This window comes from Monodelphis domestica, chromosome 5 (genome assembly GCF_027887165.1).
Source record: "Monodelphis domestica isolate mMonDom1 chromosome 5, mMonDom1.pri, whole genome shotgun sequence".
NCBI lineage: Eukaryota > Metazoa > Chordata > Mammalia > Didelphimorphia > Didelphidae > Monodelphis > Monodelphis domestica.
This window is the reverse complement of record NC_077231.1, coordinates 213,500,793-213,519,620: the sequence shown is the minus strand read 5'-3', so window position 1 is coordinate 213,519,620 and position 18,828 is coordinate 213,500,793. Positions and strand designations below refer to the sequence as shown.

The 18,828-nt window shown below is 36.2% G+C and overlaps 1 protein-coding gene across 3 annotated transcripts in view; it reads right to left on the bottom strand.

Annotated features, from left to right (window-relative positions):
* IFT56 (intraflagellar transport 56) overlaps positions 1 to 18,828 on the bottom strand; it is a 68,894-nt gene that overhangs the window by 15,065 nt on the left and 35,001 nt on the right. For all 3 annotated transcript variants that reach the window (XM_016426183.2, XM_007504398.3, XM_001374684.5), the window contains exons 8-12: positions 16,033 to 16,107; positions 15,330 to 15,432; positions 11,947 to 12,002; positions 10,436 to 10,489; positions 8,319 to 8,382 (exon numbers count right to left, since the gene is read on the bottom strand). In XM_016426183.2, the coding sequence (XP_016281669.1) occupies positions 8,319 to 8,382; positions 10,436 to 10,489; positions 11,947 to 12,002; positions 15,330 to 15,432; positions 16,033 to 16,107 (352 nt within the window). The remainder of the gene's footprint in view (positions 1 to 8,318; positions 8,383 to 10,435; positions 10,490 to 11,946; positions 12,003 to 15,329; positions 15,433 to 16,032; positions 16,108 to 18,828) is intronic.

Below are 18,828 nucleotides of genomic sequence, written 5' to 3'. Positions count from 1 at the left end.
TAATCTTTAATCAACCTAGCATGTTCAAATTTATGACTCTCATCTTTTTAAAAGTATTTTAAAATGCCTATTATAGATTTAGTAACCGTTAACAAAATTTTTAAATAAATTAATGCAAAAAATTGTGTAAAATAAAAAACTTCATACTCCTTACAATTTGTTTAAAAATTGTGAATTATATATATATGCTAATATAAATATTCTCTGCTTTTGAGTTCCCTTTGGATTTTACTTTGATAGTTTTTTCTCTTGATTTTGTGGCTCTTTTAAATCATAAATTATTTTTCTTTATTTTCTTCTTTTTTATCTCTTCACATATTTTCAATATTTTCTTTATATGTCTAATATTTGTCATTTCTAATAACATAATATAATCCATTACATTCAAATATCACAATCTATTTAGCCATTTCCCCATATTGCATTTGTGTTATTTCCAATTATTTTGTCATTATAAACAAAGCTCTCAGGAATATTTTCATACATAAAGCTTTTTATTCTCTCAATAATGTCCTTATGGTCTCATTCTAGTAATGAGATTCCTAGATTAAAGAACATGAACAGTTTTACAGCTCTTAATGTATATTTCCATATTGTTTTCTAAAAACAAATTCACAGCTGCTCTAGCAATATGAGATTAGGCCTGTTTCTCCATGTTCCCACGAACATCTAATTTGACCAATTTTTACTTCAACTTCAAGGAACTGTGATTTGATCAATGAGTTAATTTCCTTTGGATTCTAGATTCTCTATAATTTAGTACTTGAAAGTTGCTGAGGCTAAACAATTTATCAATGAGTGATGATTGCCTCTGACTTAATGAGGCTGGTTCTCACATAACATAGCAGCAGACACAATCTATTGCCAAGACCATACTCTTCAAAACTGCTTGGTCCTATCCAGTAGAGGTTTTTTTTTCCCCCAATCACACAACCTCTCAGAAATGCAAGATTACCTCCAGAGTATTATGAATGCTAAAGTAAGAATATTTATACTCTCTTTAATTGTTGCCCCACCAGACACCAAATTTGGATTATATGTATACACAGGCTTAGCCTCAGGCAGGTATGTGGGAATACAATACATGCCCGGCATACAGAGAGCTTTAGAGAAAACAATAAAGCAGAGGAGGATACACTGCTAAAGGACCCAATATCAAGCTTCTTTGTAGTGTTAAAGTTTATATAAAAGAACAAATAGAAAAATTATTATAATTTCCAATAATTGCTTTAACTTCATCTTCACTGGCAGTATATTCACTCTTTTCATCTTTAATGCTAATGATTTGGTTTTCTTCTCTTTTTTAAAATAACAGATTAACTAATAATTTATCAATCTTATTAATTTTTTTCATAAAACCAATTCACAGATTTATTAATTAATTCAGTGGTTATTTTAATTCAATTTTATAGATCTCATCTTTAATTTTTAGGATTTCTAATATGGTATTTAGTTGGAGATTTTTAATTTGTTCTTTTTCTAGTTTTTAAATTGTATTCCCAATTTATTGATCTTTTCTTTCTCTATTTTACTAATACAAGCATTTAGAGATATACTTCCTCTAATTATATATATATATATAGAGAGAGAGATATTTCCTCTAATTACTACTTTTGTGGAATCCCATAGGTTTTGGTATGTTGTCTCATTATTATCATTTTCTTTAATGAAATTATTTATTGTTTCAATAGTTTGTTCTCATTCTTTAGAGTAAATTATTTAGTTTCCAATTAGTTTTTACTTTTTGTTTCCTAATTATATACAATTTTATTACATTGTAGTCTTAAAAGGATGTATTTTCTATTCCTGCTTTTCCACATTTAACAAATCTGTATTCAGTTTTGATGTTTTTGTGCCCTAATATATTAGGTCAATTTTTATAAAGGTGCCATGTACCTTTGAGAAAAAGGTATACTCCTTTCTGTTCCCATTCAATTCTCTTCATAGGATTCTCTCATCTTCAACCTCGCTATACATGCCCTTTCTTCTTTTCCTCGGGTATCTGAGACCCATAAGTTATTGGTGGAAGTTGACTATGCCCTGATGTGACCCTGTGCTACTATAACTAGTGTCTTTGATGACAATGTGCATTAAGAAAGAGGAATAGAAGCAACATATAGTCAGTTTTGACTAAGTTTTCTCTCTCTTACAGGACTACTTTGATTCAATCCAATTCAATAAGAATTTATTAAGTATGTACTCTGATCAAGGCACTTCACTAAGCGCCAGGATTACACTAAAAAAATGAAAAATAATCCTTGTCCTCAAAGAGCTTATATTTTACTGTAAAATAAAAATAGGTTGCTGACCTCTAATCCATTAATTTTTCTTCTTAGAACCTATAATCAATTAAGTGGTAAAATCTGAGTTCAGCACAGTTAGGCATCATAAGGGATATAGAAGTATAAAGCACAGTCCCTATTATTCCTACTCTCCCAAGGAGAATACAATCTAATTGATGAGACAAGATTAACACAGCTGAAACAAAAGCAAACCAATCAGGACTTACATAATTAAATGTTAGTCTATGCAGCAGAAGGTTAGAAGAGAAGCAAGAAGTAGTAGAGATGTCAGAGAAAGTTCTCGGAGGAGATGGGGCTTGAGAAGATAAATATGATGTAAGTAGAGAAGAGAGAAAAAAACATTCCAGGTGAAGGGAACTCTTGAGTAAAAGTTATAGCAGCAGGAATTCATTCAACAAATATATGCTGAGTCAAGGGAATGAACAAACATAGTAAAAGGACAGCAAAATTACCAGGCTACCTAGAACAGAGAATTTATGGAAAAGAGTACTGGGAAAATAAGTCAGATATCTAGAATTTGGTTAGTTTAAGGAAGGCCTGGAATGCCAGGCAAAATGGAGAGAAAAGTGAATCTTTCAAGGCTTTTGACTAAGAAAATAACATAAAACAGCAATACTTGAAGAAATTTAGTCTAGGAACTATATATATTGGGAAATATTTTAAGATGGCTGATCTCAAATGCTAACTTTTCCCCTGATTACTCTAATTAGAAATACAGCTTTTGAACTCAGTATTTGTTTTGTATCTTTCTTATGCACACAGAATATTCTTTCTAGTACCATATTTGTATATATTTCTTGTTTCCCCAAACAAACTATAAATTCTTTGTGGGCAAGTACTTTGTCTTATTCATGTTTGTGTCTCCTTCAGAGCTAGCCCTTTGAGTCAGAGGCCAGTTCACAGAATGTTACTTAAATCCAGTTACTGGAACACAAGAATTAGGGAGCAAGGAAAAGCTTAAGAAGCAACTGGTTTGGATAAGCAATGAGAGGGAAAAGGAAAGGGAAGGGAAAAAGCATGTATTAGGTGTCTAATATCTCATTTAATCTCACTGGTGAAAAGAGGAAGAAAATCAAATAATGCCAAGTGCAATAAGCAGAATCAGAAGAATGATCAACATAATAACAGTAATAATAGCATTACAAAGGAAACCTTGAAGGATTTAAGAACCTGATCAATGCTATGATCAAGCAGGACTCCAAGGGCTTATGCATGTTGCTTCTTCCTGACAGAGGTGAAGGGCTCAAGATGCCAAATTATAAATATATTTTTGGATGAGCTTATGACGGGAGTCTGTTTTGCTTGACAATTCATATTTGTTACCATGATTTTGTTTCCTTTTTCTTTTCTAATAGGGGAGGAAGGAGGGAGAGACAATAAATACTTGTTCATTGAAAAAACATAACTTTTTAAAAGATAAGAGGCAGGCAGGTAGTTAAGTGATAGAGAGCCAGGCCTGGAGTTGGGAATTTTTGAGTTCAAATCTGGCCTCAGGCACTTCCTAACTGTGTGACCCTGGGCAAATCACGTAAAACCCACTGCCTAGCCCTTACTGTTCTTCTGCCTAAAAGCTGATATTTGGTATGGACTCTAAGACAAAAGGTAAGGGTTAAAAAAAAAGGTAAAAAAAGAGGCAAAATAGGTGGAGGTTTTAGAATTTCTTCAGAAGATATTCTCACAAATAACAATAGAGCTCTTCTTTGTTACGGGGTTGGTAAGAATCTGCTACCTGATGATCAAGCCTACTAAAACAATAGATAACAAGTTAAAAGTTCTAAGTTAGGTTATTTGCATTAGATCAGTGATGATGAACCTATGGCATATGTGCCAAAAAGGGCACACAGAGCTCTCTCTATGGGCACTCCTGCAGTTCCCCACCAGAGTTTATTACTAGAAAGCCAGAGAGACTTGGGGCAGAACTGTTCCCCTCCCCATCTCCATGCACCTGAGGACATTCCTCACTTCTCCTGCCCCTCTGCCCAGCAGCCAATGGGAGTGCTTCCTCCCTCCCCTGTCTGGGGTAAGATGCTGGGGTTGGGGCTCATGGGCTGCTTAAGGATGCAGTGCAGACATTAGCCTGTTGAGTCTGTGGTGAAGGTCATTCCCATGGTGGGGTTGTAGGGGAGCAGAGCTCATAGTGTGGTCCATAGCTAGAGGGCACTGAAGCACTGGGGCCACTCCTCTCCCTCTCTCCATAGGCATCTCTCATCACCTGCCCCCCTGTCCAGAAGCCCAATGGGAGCACTTCCTCCCTCCCCTGTCTGGGTTAAGGGGAGACAGGGGGCAAGGTGGGAGGTGTGTGGCACTGTCTAAGGGGGCAGGGGCTGGCATGCCATCTCTAAAAGGCTTGCCATCACTGCTTTAGCTCCTAAGGGAACTGTGGTGTTTTCATCACTACTCTTCACTGACTGTCCAGGGTAAAGGGAAGAATGATGCTATCCTCAACAAAAATAAGAAGTTAACGAAACAGAATAGGTCATAAGTATGTTTCCTAAGAAACTAAAGCATCAGGATCAGATGGATTTTACAAGTGAACTCTATCAAAAATATTGTTCAGTCATTCAGTTGTGTAAGATTCTTTGTGACCCTGTAGATTATAACATGCCAGGTCCTTCTATCCTCCACTACCTCTTGAAATCAGTCCAAAGGTTTGAATGAAAAAGAAAAGAGAGAGCTGTCTAGAAAGATCAATATAGGTACATATGGAACTAGAAAATACACTTAACCAATAAGTAAATGAAGAATAGAGGATAGAGGTAAAAAAAAATCAGATACAAGAAAATATCAGGAACACAGGCAATAATGAACAGAGGATTGGGATGAATGCTTTGGGCAAAAGGCCTTTTAAAAATCTATGTTGAGGACAGAGGAAAATAGAAAGTAAGAGGTCCATTGCTTAAAGTGGAAGGAATTTATGATAACAAAAGATCAAAATAATGTGGAATTTCTGTGTTCCTTCTGTTTCCTTACTTAGGAGAATAGTTTTCAGATTAGGAGACAGAATAAAAATAGTTAGCCGGAAAATGGAAACTAAATTAAGTGAGATGATTTTGAGAGAATAATCACACAAAATGCTTTCAATGAGTTCAAACATTGGACTGAGGAGAATGCAAGCTCCTTTTAGGGACTGCAGTTGGAGGTTTCCACTCTCAGAATCTACTACCACAGATGGAGGAAAATACCAACTCTGCCTCAATCACCAAACCGTCTTAGAAAACAGTCCTTCATCTCTCAGGCACCCTCAAGTTCCATGGTGGATGGGATTCGTATAGGATGCAGCAGACTCATATATGTGGAGGTAGAACTCACTTTGCCCAGTTCTATCACAACTGAGTGAAAAAACACTAATGCATTATCCTTCTGTAACCCATGAATGTATTAGTAGGAGCCATCACTGACATCTAAGGCTTCTGTCTCAACACCTACATCACAATTCTCCATCACTAGAACTAAACTGGTAGAGCTTTAACTCTAACCCTCCCCTCAACCCAGAGCCCACTGTCATGTGTAGAAGTACCACTTGTTCCATGTGTTTCAATGAACCATTTGAGAATACAATTCCTCCAGCCTCTATAATTATCAAAAGCCTTTTCCCACCATAACAGCATTGCCTAGTCTAGTCTAGGAACCAGGTGCAAGCACTATGTAGAAGGTATATTATAGATGAGCATCGTCCTCCAACAATTGGGAGAAGGAAAAGAATATGAGTTCAGTCAGGCCCTGGGGAGGGGGCAAGAGAAGCTATTCACCATATGTTTATGGCTTCTCTGGTAGACCAATGATTCTCAGATTGTCTCACCTCCCTCTGTTTTCCAGGTCTGTCACCTTGTCAGTAAGATATTTTATGTTATCTTCTAATTCTTTAGTCTTTTGACTTTGCTTTATTAATTCTTGCTCTTTTGCAAGATCATTGTCTTCCAGTTGCCTGATTCTGACCTTTAAAGACTGGTTTTCCTTTTCAGTTTGGTCTGACCTGTTTTTTGAGGCTTCGAGCCGTTTCTGCATTTGCATATTTTGGTCTCTCAGATTGTTGAGTTCCTTTTGCATTGTTTCCCATTTTTCTGATTTAAATTCTTCAAGAGTTTGTGGAGAATTTCCATTTCCTTTGGAAGGTTTTGGAGCATTTGTTTGTGTTTCCTCTTCTATCTCCTCTGTATTTTGTATTTTTGCTCCATAAAATGTGTCCAAAGTCACCCCCTTCTTTTTGCTTTTCTTGGTGTTTGGAGGTTTTGCATTTCTGTACTGTTTTCCATCTCTATGGTTTTTCTTCCCCTTTCCAGTAAGAAATCTGAGTGAGGAGGGTTGGCTCTTGGTGTATCTGCTTGATGGTCCGAGGCTTTAGCCCCAGGCAAATTGTTCGTTCTCCTCAGCTGCACTGTCTTCCCGGGGAAGCCCAGGGTCTGCCCTCCCCTGCCTGAAGGCATTTCGGGTGTTACTGCTCTCAGTTCCCTCCAGTTGGTTCTCCATTGCCTTACTTCCATGCTCCGAGCCTGGCATAGCACTGTCCGCAAGGTACCTCAGTGCCTTTGCCGGCCCTGAGGTTCCTGTCCTTTCAGAGGGCCCTGCACTCTAAGGGAGGAGGGGTCCTGGCCTCCTTGTGCTCTGAGGGCTCCTGGGTTCAGCTGGGTTGGTCTGGATGGGCCCCGAGGCAAAAACCTCTGGTGAGACTCAGATGGAAGGATCAGCCAGGCGGCTACAACCTCCCCCCCCCCCCCCCCCCCCCCGTCTCTCTCAGGCTGCTTCCCTGCCATCTGTATTGGATGCCCCAAGACTGTCCCAGGTTGCTTTCAAGGTACACCCTTCAAACCAGCACCTTTGCAGGCCCCGAGGTTCCCGCTGCTGCTGCTGGCTCAGTGCTCTGGGTTGGGGGGGAAGGGGTCCTGGGACCTTCCTTATGCCTTCCCCTTAGACCCTAGTGTTCTAGGATTCTGGTTTTTGGGGGCGTACCTTTTGATTTGAGTCCAGAAGGAGGGTTCCCCAGCTCTGTCCTGTTGTTGGGTTTGAATTTCAGTCCCCTAGGAGCATTCAGTTTGTGGTAAGGAAGAGTTTTCAGAGATCTGAACTTTTGCTGCTTCTAAGCCACCATCTTGACCAGAAGTCCCACCATATGTTTATGAATCCAGATACTGGACCTAATATCCTTCCTGGTTTAATTCCTTATTTCCTGATGACTGAGAGAGTATAATGGACTGATACTAATTTCTGGCATCACAAAGTCCTAGAGGACTTACTTACTTATTCCAGTAACCTGGTACTTTTCTTGTGTCTAGTAAATTCCAACCTCCTCTTCTCTAATGATTTTGTGTCTTTCATATTCAAAGTCTCATCCATTTTCCTGCCTCATTCTTCATTTCCTCATCTTCATTCATATCAGATAATCTCTATACAGCATCTCTTTCCTCCTCTGTCCTCTACCTTCCATTACACCCTCTGGAACACCCTTTCTATTATTACTAAATTTCCCTTCATTTTAGATTTTTTCCTCTCATACTACTTCTATATTCTTGTAGTGATTGAAATCTGGCTCCCAGGGGGAGAAAGTATATTGACTACTATGGCTAAAGGTAAAATTAACAGCAAAATAAGGGATAAAGGAGGTCACAAAAAACAAAACAGATACTTCTCAGACTCAACTTTTAAAGCTTTTGTATGGACAAAATAATTACAACTAGAACAAGGAGACAGTGTAGAGGAGAAAAATATCTTTTTGAAGTTTTTCTGGGTAAGGGATTGTTCCATCAGCTTTCCTTTGTTTAGAGCTCTTAGCTGATGAAGGATGCTTATAAATGGCTTCCAAAAATTACTAGCCTTGGCTACTTTAATCCATACTATTAAAGAGAATATACATGTTGTAGGTTCAAATCTGGCTTAGACACTTAGTAGCTATGTGACCCTGGGCAAGTCACTTAAACTTAATTGCTTAGCTGTTAAGGCTCTTTTGCCTTGGAAATGATACCTAGGATCCATTCTAAAATAGGTGTAGGTTTAAAAAAAAAGTATATATTTTAGACATACCACATTCACTAGCTGATCCACCCACCAACTGGAAGAACTGCTGGGCAATTTTCAGATGATCTCTCTGAAAGACAAAGAAATCCATTCATGAGTAAATTATGCAGATTAGATCAATATATTTAATAAGAAAATTTCATCTTATTACTAGCTGCTACTTTGATGTTTCAAAATATTTTCACATATTGTTTCATTTAGACCCTGCAAAAATTGATCCTATTGCTAAAGAGAAATTGGCAAACTGGAAATGAAGAAACTTGCATAGGAATAAAAGGCAAAATCAATCAATAAGTACTCAATGTCTAATCCACACAAGGAACTGAAAGCATTATTGACATCAATAAAACATTTTAATTTTATTTTTATTTTTAATTCCATACTAACATTTATTTTTTTAAAAAAGAAAAATGTATCTCACTTCTGAAGTAGGAATCATAGGGTAACCTGTCTTTGAAAAAGGATATTTACTCTCAACAAAAAAAGGTTAAGTATATGTTTATATTTCTACATTACCAGCATCAATGTCAATATCATTATTCTAAATGATTGTGAATGAGGTGGCTTTGAAAATAATAACTGCTATATAAATAAAAATGTTGCTATATATAAAAGCTGATACCTATAAGAATTAGAAAAATAACGAGTTTTTACAAGGTGTTTATGTTACCATCATCATCTAACATATATCATAGTATTGCTAGGATGTTTGCACAATTTTTTAAAACTCTCATATGCTACATGAATAAATACAAACTTGGAGGGGGGAGAACTATAAAATTATGCTGTGACTGAACTTGCTTGATAGGAACAATGATTAGGAATGCATCATGGTCAATGGAAAATGATTATTCTCAGTGTTAAGGGAAAGCAGCAATTGCTAACTATCCCACAATATTTGATAGAAGATGCACAGAAATTAATGGTCTTTTTTTTAAAACCCTTACCTTCCATCTTAGAATCAATACTAAGTATTAATTTCAAGGCTGAAGAGCAGTAAGGGCTACACAGTTGGGTTTAAGTAACTTGCCAAGGGCCACACAGCTAAGAAGTGCCTGAGGCAGACTTGAACCTTGTGAACCTTAAAAATTCCCAGACCCTACTTCATAAGATTGGATTAAGATCACTCCCCATTTGGAGAGTGAACTCTACTTAGATCAGGAATGTGAGAACTCACCTACTTAAGTCTGTCCTAGGGGAAGATAAAGTTGTAAACTCTTTTCTGAACAATGAAAAGTACTTAAACCCATACTTAAGCTATGCCTATTTTAGGACTAATACAAAAAGGGTGCTAAGTACCTATAAAGGTCAAGCAACTTGTGAACTTACAAGGAGCAAAGAGGTGAAAACTTACTCAGAGATTCTAGTCTACTCAGGTATGAACTAAGAATGGTCTGTCCTTTGAAAAACGTCTAATGTGATTGGTAGATGTAAGGACTTAGGGGAGGTGACATAGGAGAAAATGCCCTTTAAATAGGAGCTCAGATTCATTCACAAGAGGATTCAGATTTAGGCATTGAGCTGGTGAAGTCAGCTGAGATGAAGCTGGCCTGGTGTCACTAGAATCCTTGCTTGGACAGATCTTGTGGTGAGTGATTAAGGACTGACTGATCTCTCTCTTAAGACTCAGGTCTAGGCCATGTTGGCTAAGGCCCTTCATATTTATTCCTCTTTTATTCTCTCTCTCCTTCTTTAATTCCTCATTGTATTAATTAATTAAAATCTCTATAAAACCCAGTTGACTTGGGTATATTGAATAATTGGGAATATTTCCCTGGCGACCACCTTATATTTGATTTAAAACAAAACACTAGTGAAAACATATTTCCTGAGGTCACAACTTACTCATCCACTCTTATATCTACAACAATTTAAGTCTTCCACTATTTTAATCACTACAGTTTATGGCCACAACCATTTTAACTATTACAACCCAGGACCTTCTGTCTCCAGGCCTGGCTCTTAATCCACTGAGCCACCTGGCTGCCTCTGAAATGATTGACATTACAGAATGACATACTTATTTGAGAAAACACTATCAGTTGCATTTTTAGACTTATAATCATCCTTTCTCATCTACTATAAATCTATAAAGTCAGTAATATCAGAAAATTTATACTTACCAAACCCATTTCTTGTCCAAGAGCTGCATTAACTACCCCCTTGAGAATGTACTCCTAGAAATACAGAATGTTATTTTAATAAAGATAGGAAAGATGTGTGTTTAGTTAGGATTTTTCAAATTCATTTGTAATGCTTCTTTGCTCCTAACCTAAGCATGTTGTTTTACCTAGTTCTAGCAATAGCTACCCGAAATACACTTCTTAATTTTTATTTAGTTTCCAGGAGATGTGTGTGTTTACATGCTAGAATAAACTATTTGGTTTTATGGTTTTTTTTTCAACTTCATATCAGATATATTTTTTCAAAAGCAACATTGAGAATAGGTCCTGGGATCAAAAAAGATTCAACTCCAATTATTTTATCTTCTTTGTCCTTGTAGGATCCTATACTCATCATTGATTTTCAGAATGCTAAAGAATTCACTACTTGTACAAATGATAATAAATAACACTAACCTTTAGTAGAAAACATGAAAAGATTAAGTATATCCAGGTTACATTTAACAAGTTTTGTTTTAACTATGTCAGAATGTACTTAATAGGATCTGCTCTAGCACCATTTTGGTTACCTTTTTGATTATTCTAGCTAAAAAGTCCCAACTAACTGATTATTTTGATTAATGATACCTCAGAATAAGAGTAAGGACAAAGCTTACCAAACTGGGATATATCTCTGGTTTGGACTCCATAATATTTAGAAGTCCACAGTTTTTACTGGTGAATTTTATTAATCCATAGTTTTGGGGTCCATCACTGCTATAGACATAGAAATTTTTATACCCCAGCCTTTTTTGAAGAAGTAGGAATATGTAAATTAGGCCAATAAGAACTCAGGACATTTACCTTCAACATTTCTATGTTTTAGGAAAATTATTTCCTAGATTAATATACACATCTCTTCTGGGAATTCTCAAGCTGGGATCTCTTTTCATGAATTTTTCAATCTACCTTCCTAAACCTAATTAATTTTTCTCAAATTTTCTTCATTATAATACATAAAACTTATAAAACACTATCAAACCTCTATAAATATGAACATTTATATTTACAAAAGAAAACAAAATTCTATAAACTGTTTCTTGTTTTAAAGACTATATAAAACCCAGTGGTGTCCAAACACCCTGCTCCTCAACTTCCTACTCCCCATGAGCCCTTCTGAAGGTCCTTCTGCTCTCTCCTGGGTAATTTTAAATGCTAATGTTCTTTCCTTCTTTTCTTCTTCTCTCTGAAGCTAATTTTTGTAATTTCTTACACTTCGATAATATTCTACTCCATTCATATACCATAATTTTGTTCAACCATTCACCAACTGATGGGCACTTGCTGTTCCCAATTCTTTGCTCCAAAAAAGTGTTGCTATAATTATTTTAATATATTTTGATCCTTTCTCCCTGTCTTTGATCTCTTTGAGGTATATATGCCTAGCAACAACATTACTGGGTCAATAGAATTAAGCTCCACTGGTTTTCAATGGATTAGCAATAGTGAGAAAAGAAAATGTTATCAATTACCTGAGGAGTTGTAGGTTCTAGATCCTTAATTAAGTTATAAGCCTCTTGCACATCATCTGAAATACCAAGAAAATTAGTGAGAATATATTCTAGATAGTTCCTATGATTCTAAAACATTTTTGAAAGAGAGGTTAAGGAGGGTTAAATATATTGACTCTGAATTAATGGCTCTACTTCAAAACTCACTTAACAAACTGCAGTAAAATCACTCAAAGTAATCATGGTTCCAAAGCTCAAAGGGGCCTTAAAGACCAAACTATCCAGCCCTTTTATTTTATAGATGAGCTAAGAAACACCATATAACAGTGTTGGAAAAACTTTTAGAGATGGCATGCTGGGCCCCAACCCCCCTCCCCCGTCCCCCAGATCAAGTGCCATTCCCCTCTTCCCCCACTGAGTGCTAGATGTACCCTACACAGAGGATGGAGAAAATGCTCCCATTGGGCTGCTGGGTGGGGGCTGTGAAAAAATGTCATCAGGCACTGTGGAGAGGGGGAGGGGAACAACTTCACCTGAGTCCCTCTACCTTTCTAGTAACGAATAGCGGTGGAGGGGGTGCCGTGTGCCCACAGAGTGCTGTGTGTCATCTTTGGCACCTGTGCCATAGGTTTGCCATCACTGCCATATAATGATTACTTGGCATCTTTGTTTTGAAAAACATCATTAAGTATTTTTATTTAAATGATGGTTACCAAGTACTGGGATTCAATTCAATAAAAACATTTATTAATTTCATGTCCTAGGCAAGGTTTTGTACTAAGCACTGTAGTTACAAAGAAGGGGCTTACAATTTAATGGGGAGGGAAGGGACATACATAAATAACTATCATATGAGGGAAAGTGGGAGGACAAAGAAGGACCAAAATGCTATTAAAATGTAAGTTGAGAAAAAGCCATTTTAGCTACTGGATAAGATAGAGGAGAAGCAAGCCTTCAGGGAGATTCCATTTGACTGGATCCTTGGAAGGGAAGGACTCTAAAAGATAGAGTTAGGGTGGGGGAAGACAGGGTGATGAAGGATGAATGAATATTCCATTACAGGCAAGGGTGAGTAGGTGACACTATTGAAGGTAATAAGATAAGAGAGCAGAGCAAGGATGGTAGGTGAAAAGTTATCCACTTTGGCTGGAATGACATTAAAAAATATTGTCCCAAAAGTCTTAGTGCAGTTTTAGGCTTTAAACTGCACTAAGACTTTTGGGACAGCCAACATATATGGTAAAGATTGTAGTCAGAATGTGGTAAGTATTGAATACCCAAACCAGGAGTTGACATTATGCTGACTATGCAGAGGGGAGTGACTTCATGTTTTTAAGTAATGGAATGCCATGTTAAAAGATCTCTATACTTGCTAAAAATACTTCACCAATTCTTCAAAAATTCTTTTCTAATAACAGGAGAAAACCTGTTACTAGATGGACCATTGGCTGATTGTCTTTATGATAGGATTTCTCAATATTATTACAGGATTGGTTAATATCTTAGTCATAAAACAATATTGATTCCAGCAAATTTATATGGCATACGCCTGTAGTAGAAGCAGCACCACAGGGCAAATGCCATATGCCATTTTCTAACATCTAACATATGACTGTTAATTTAAAATAATTAAGAATTTAAAAATTAAAGAAAATAAGAAACACATTAATTAAAAAATTAAGAATGATATAATGTCTGTTGCAGTAGTCAGCCTAGTAGTCAGCCAATCAATAACTAAAATTTGTCTTCTTTTGATAACACAGTAATTAAGTCTCACTACTTTAAAAAAAACAAAAAACCCTTACCTTCCATCTTCAAAAATACTGTGTATTGGTTTCAAGGAAGAAGAGTGGTAAAGGCTAGGCTGTGGAAGTCAAGTGATTTGCCTAAGATCATACAGCTAAGAAGTAAATCTGAGGTCAAATTTGAACCCAGGACCTCCTGTCTCTAGCCCTGACTCTCAATCCACTGAGCCACCTAGCTGCCCCTAAGTTTCACTGCTTCTAAGTATTCAACATTTTCTAGTCATGGAACTTTAGTGAATTGTAAAACAAGAGTGAATTATCTAAATTAGTATATTATCTAAATTTTGTATCTTCCTCAGGACTTGATATAATGCACAGGACTTAGGAGAGTAGGTGTTCAATTAATATCTGTTGAATACTGAATGAATAAATGTCATATAGCCCTATTATGCATTTATATTTAATAATATATTTCTGCATTTAAATTTCATTTTTCCAATGTTTTCATTCTTATTGAGAACTTAATAAGTACAAACGTTAAAAAACTGCTTGCTACATCAATCATATTTTGGTTTTAAATAGTTACATGGTAAATAAGATTTCTTTTGTTCCTTGCAAAGGTTTCCTAGCTGAGAAAACTTGTATGAACTCCACCAGAACAAAGAAAGCAGAATTCACTTGATAACAACTTGTAGATCAAGAGGGTTTTTAACAATTTTTCTTTTGTCATGGAGCTCTCTGGTAATCTGTGAAGTCTAACATGACTGGAGTTTGTCATTCATAGCTGAAGGAAATGCTAAGTTTTAGTGACAGATTAATGAAATCCAAGTTTCTAGACCCCCTAAAAACTATCCACAGACCCCAGGTTAAAAGCCCCTGCTTTAGAAGGTCACCTAGTACACTGAAAGGTTAAGTGACTCCCTGGGTTCATACAGACAGTATATGCCAGAGGTAAGACTTGGACTCAGATTGAATTGACACTGGGGTCAACTCTATCCAGTATGCTTTGCTTCCTCACACCAACAAATTCTACAACAAATTCTAACTGGATTAGAGACTGAATAAAAAAATAATAAAATCTTAAAATTAGAGGAAAAAATAATCTGTTCCAATTATGGAGAAAAGACACATTTGAATCTAAGGGAAGAAATTTCTGGGGAAATTCAATGGGCAGAATTACAGAAAGAAAAAGGATTCTGATCTACAAAAACCTAATGTTTCTACAATTAAAAGAAACATTATGGGAGAGAGACAAAAAAGTCTGATATCTGGAATCTACAAAGAAACATTCATAAGAGTAAGTCCCTCTTCGTTGGAGCTATGGTGAAAGGAAATGGATAATTTTTTTTCAACAATTTTCAAAGAAGAAAGTACAAATAGTTAATAACATGAAATACTGCTTAAATGGACTACCTAATAGCCAGAAAACATCAATTAAGACAACCTTAAGATATTACCTTTTCAGAACACTCAATAAAATTTCATGTTGGCAGCATTATATGGACACAGGCACCCTCTTACATAGGTGGGAACTGGTGCAAACTTTTTGGAACTCATTATGACAACATACAAAAACAACAAAAAAAACTGATGATTCTGGGACCCAGTGAGCCTTTTGCCAGGGCTTTATCCTAAAGATCAAGACCAATATTTCCTTACCCTGACGAAGATAGTAAATCACTAAATTTAGTCTAGCTTCAGGAATCACATCAACCAGGGGAGGCAAAACTTGCAAAGCACCTTCACCCCCTCGGAAAACAACCTATAGAGAAAAAAATCATACATTAGGTTAGCAGTTAGTGAAGGCATGGAGAGAGGGGATTCCTGAACAACTGATATCTAATATAACTTCAGAAAACTTATGTTTATAGGGAAATGGTAGTTTATCAATTATTTAAATTATCACTCTATCTTTTTGTCAACTTTTTGCTCTTTCCTACTTAAATGTACTTTCATGAAATGCCTCTTCATTCTTCTCCAAATCTTACCTACCTTTCAAATTATACTTCAATGATGAAGCCTTCTTTCATTATTCCAACCTGAATTGCTCTCTCGTTATTTAGCATCTATTACTATCCTCTTGTTAAAATTATCTAATTATTTCCTATGTTTTTAATCCCCAAAAGCCTGGAAGGTCCCTAAGGTAAGTAAACTATGTATTAATACTTCTTTTGTATTTCCCTTCCTCACAGCAAAGCATTCAATATATATTTATTTGTTTCTTGGCTTGTAGTTGAATGCTATTTACCTGTGAAATTTCCTTCACACAACCTTTTAGGGAGTGTATATATGCATTCCATTTATAGAATGTACTACAATAGGATGGAAGCCAAATCATGCAAAATTGGAACCCTTTATTTACCAGATTGTGCTTGATAAGTTCCTTAGCAAATTCAAAGGACGAAGAAGCATTGTCCATTAGGCTCTTGAGTTCTGCCTAAAATTCAGAAGAGACATAATTAAGTATAAAAATCTATGAGACTCATTTCCTCACCATCTTATTATATCTTCATAATGCTTTGCAAAGTGCTTTCATGTATATTATTTATGTATATATATATACATACATACAGGTACATACATATTATATATGTATATGTACATACACAGAACAACCTTGGGAAGTAGGTAGGGAATGGTATTAATGTTCCCATTTTACGGATAAGAAAACTGAGGTTAGATGTCTCATGGAAACAGAGCTAGAACTAGATGTATGATTCTTCCTTCAATTTAATAGCAAATTTCAGAAAGAAGGCACTAGACCTAAAGATGATTCCTATTTTCTGACATCAATTTTTATTCTTTCCCCTTTACTCCTATTAGACCTACACATTAATGCAGTCAAAATCTAAATCACTTCCTCAATCATTCATTATTCTCTTGTTTAGTAGTTCCCTTCTGTCTCTCACCTTCCTCATTAACTCACCTTAGACTCTCATGCTTAGCATTATCAACACGGCATCCTGGAATCATTTGCCAGGATCATAATCCCCAATTCTTGAGAACTGCTACTAGCCAAATATAGATATTTCCTGTAATGCTATTCCCAAGTCTCCTTCAACCTGTTCTGTCTCTGTTGGCAACCTCATTTACTTCCACTGATTTATATACTCTCCTCCCCTGTTTCAAAGATGTATCTTTCCTTCTTTCCAAAGCTAATCTTTCTACTTATGACCTTGATACCATCCCTTCTCAGATTCTAGTCTACCAATTATCCTGCCTCTAGATTGATCTTCATTCTCTCCTTCATTTCACTGCCAAACTTCCTGAAAGAAATCTATTCTTCTGTCTCTACTTTCTCACCATTTATTCCTTAATATCCTGTGATCTGTCAAACAACTCTACTGAAACTGCTTCAAGTTAGCCAATGAACTTCTAATCATAAAATCCAATGGCCTTTTTTCTTTTTTTTTACATTACAAAATCACATGTGAAGTTTTTTGTTTAACCCTTTTTAAAAAATGATTATCTTAAACATTTTAAAAATTTTGAGTTCCAAATGCTCTTCCCCTCTTTCCCCTCTTCCATCCACTGAGAAGGTAAGCAAAATTGTATCAATGACATATACATGTAAATCATGTAAAAATATTTCTATATTAGCCATACCGCAAAAAATTAATTAAAATGTGAGAAAATTATACTTCAGTTTGCATTCAGAGTTCAGCAGTTCTTTCATTGGAAGATAGCATTTTTTTCATGATGAATTATTTCCAGTTGTCTTGGATCATTGTGTAGCCAAATCTTTCAGAGTTGATATCATTACAACATTGCTATTATTGTGTACAATGATCTCCTGGCTCTTTTCATTTCACTTTGCATCAATTTGTACAGGTTTTACTTGGAACCACCCACCTCTTCATTTTTTATAGCACAAGAGTAGTCCATCACAATCATATACCATAACTTGTTCAGTCATTCCCCAAATGATGGGTGTTCCCTCAATTTCCCATTCTTTGCCACCACAAAAAGAGGTACTATAAGTATTAGGTCCTTTTCCTTTTTCTTTGCTCTTTTGGGGCTCAGACCTGGTGGTATTACTGGGGCAAAGGGAATGTATAATTTTATACTCGTTTGGGCATAGTTCCAACTTGTTCTCTAGAATGATCAGACCACTTCACAACTCCATTAACATTTTATTAGTGTGCCTACTTTTCTTCATCCCCTTCAATATTTGTCATTTCTGATAGATGTGAGGTGGTACCTCAGAGGCTTTAAAAAAAATTTGCATTTCCCTAATCAATGTTGATTTGGAGCATGATCATAAAAAACTTTGATTTCTTCTGGAAAATACCTGCTTATATATCTTTGACCATTTATCAGAGTACATTGTAAAAGTGTTTTTTTAATATTACTCCATTGTCTACTGTACCTTTTAGCAAAATGTAGTTTCCTTAAGTATCTCTTTAAATTAGATATATATATTTTTTTTTTTTTTTAAACCCTTACCTTCCATCTTGGAGTTAATACTGTGTATTGGCTCCAAGGCAGAAGAGTGGTAAGGGCTAGGCAATGGGGGTCAAGTGACTTGCCCAGGGTCACACAGCTAGGAAGTGGCTGAGGCCAGATTTGAACCTAGGACCTCCCATCTCTAGGCCTGGTTCTCAATCCACTGAGCTACCCAGCTGCCCCCTAAATTAGATATATTTTTGCTTTTGCTTTGTCTGAGATCATGATTGCTACCCCCACCGTTTTTTTCTTATTTCCACTGAAACGTAATAGATTCTGCTCCAGACCTTTTTTTTTTTTTAAACCCTTAGCTTTTGCCTTAGAGCTAGGCAAAGGGATTAAGTGACTTGCTCTGGGTCACACAGCTAAGAAGTATCTAAGGCCAGATTTGAACCTAGGACCTTCCTATCTCTAGGCCTGGCTCTCAATCCACTGAACCACCCACCTGTCCCATCCAGCCCTTTATTTTAAATGTGCTTGTCTTTATGTTTCAAATGTGTCTCTTGTAAATAACATATTCTCATATTCTGATTTCTAAGCCATTCTGCTATCCACTTCCATTTTATGGGTCAGTTCATTCCAACCTGTTTCCTTCACTTTCTCTTTCTCTTTCTCTGTTTATCCTGTCCTTCAAAGGTTTGTTTTGTTTCTGACCATTGACTGTTCTAAAATCTCTTCCTTTGAACTGACATGTGGCAAGTGAAAAGCTGAC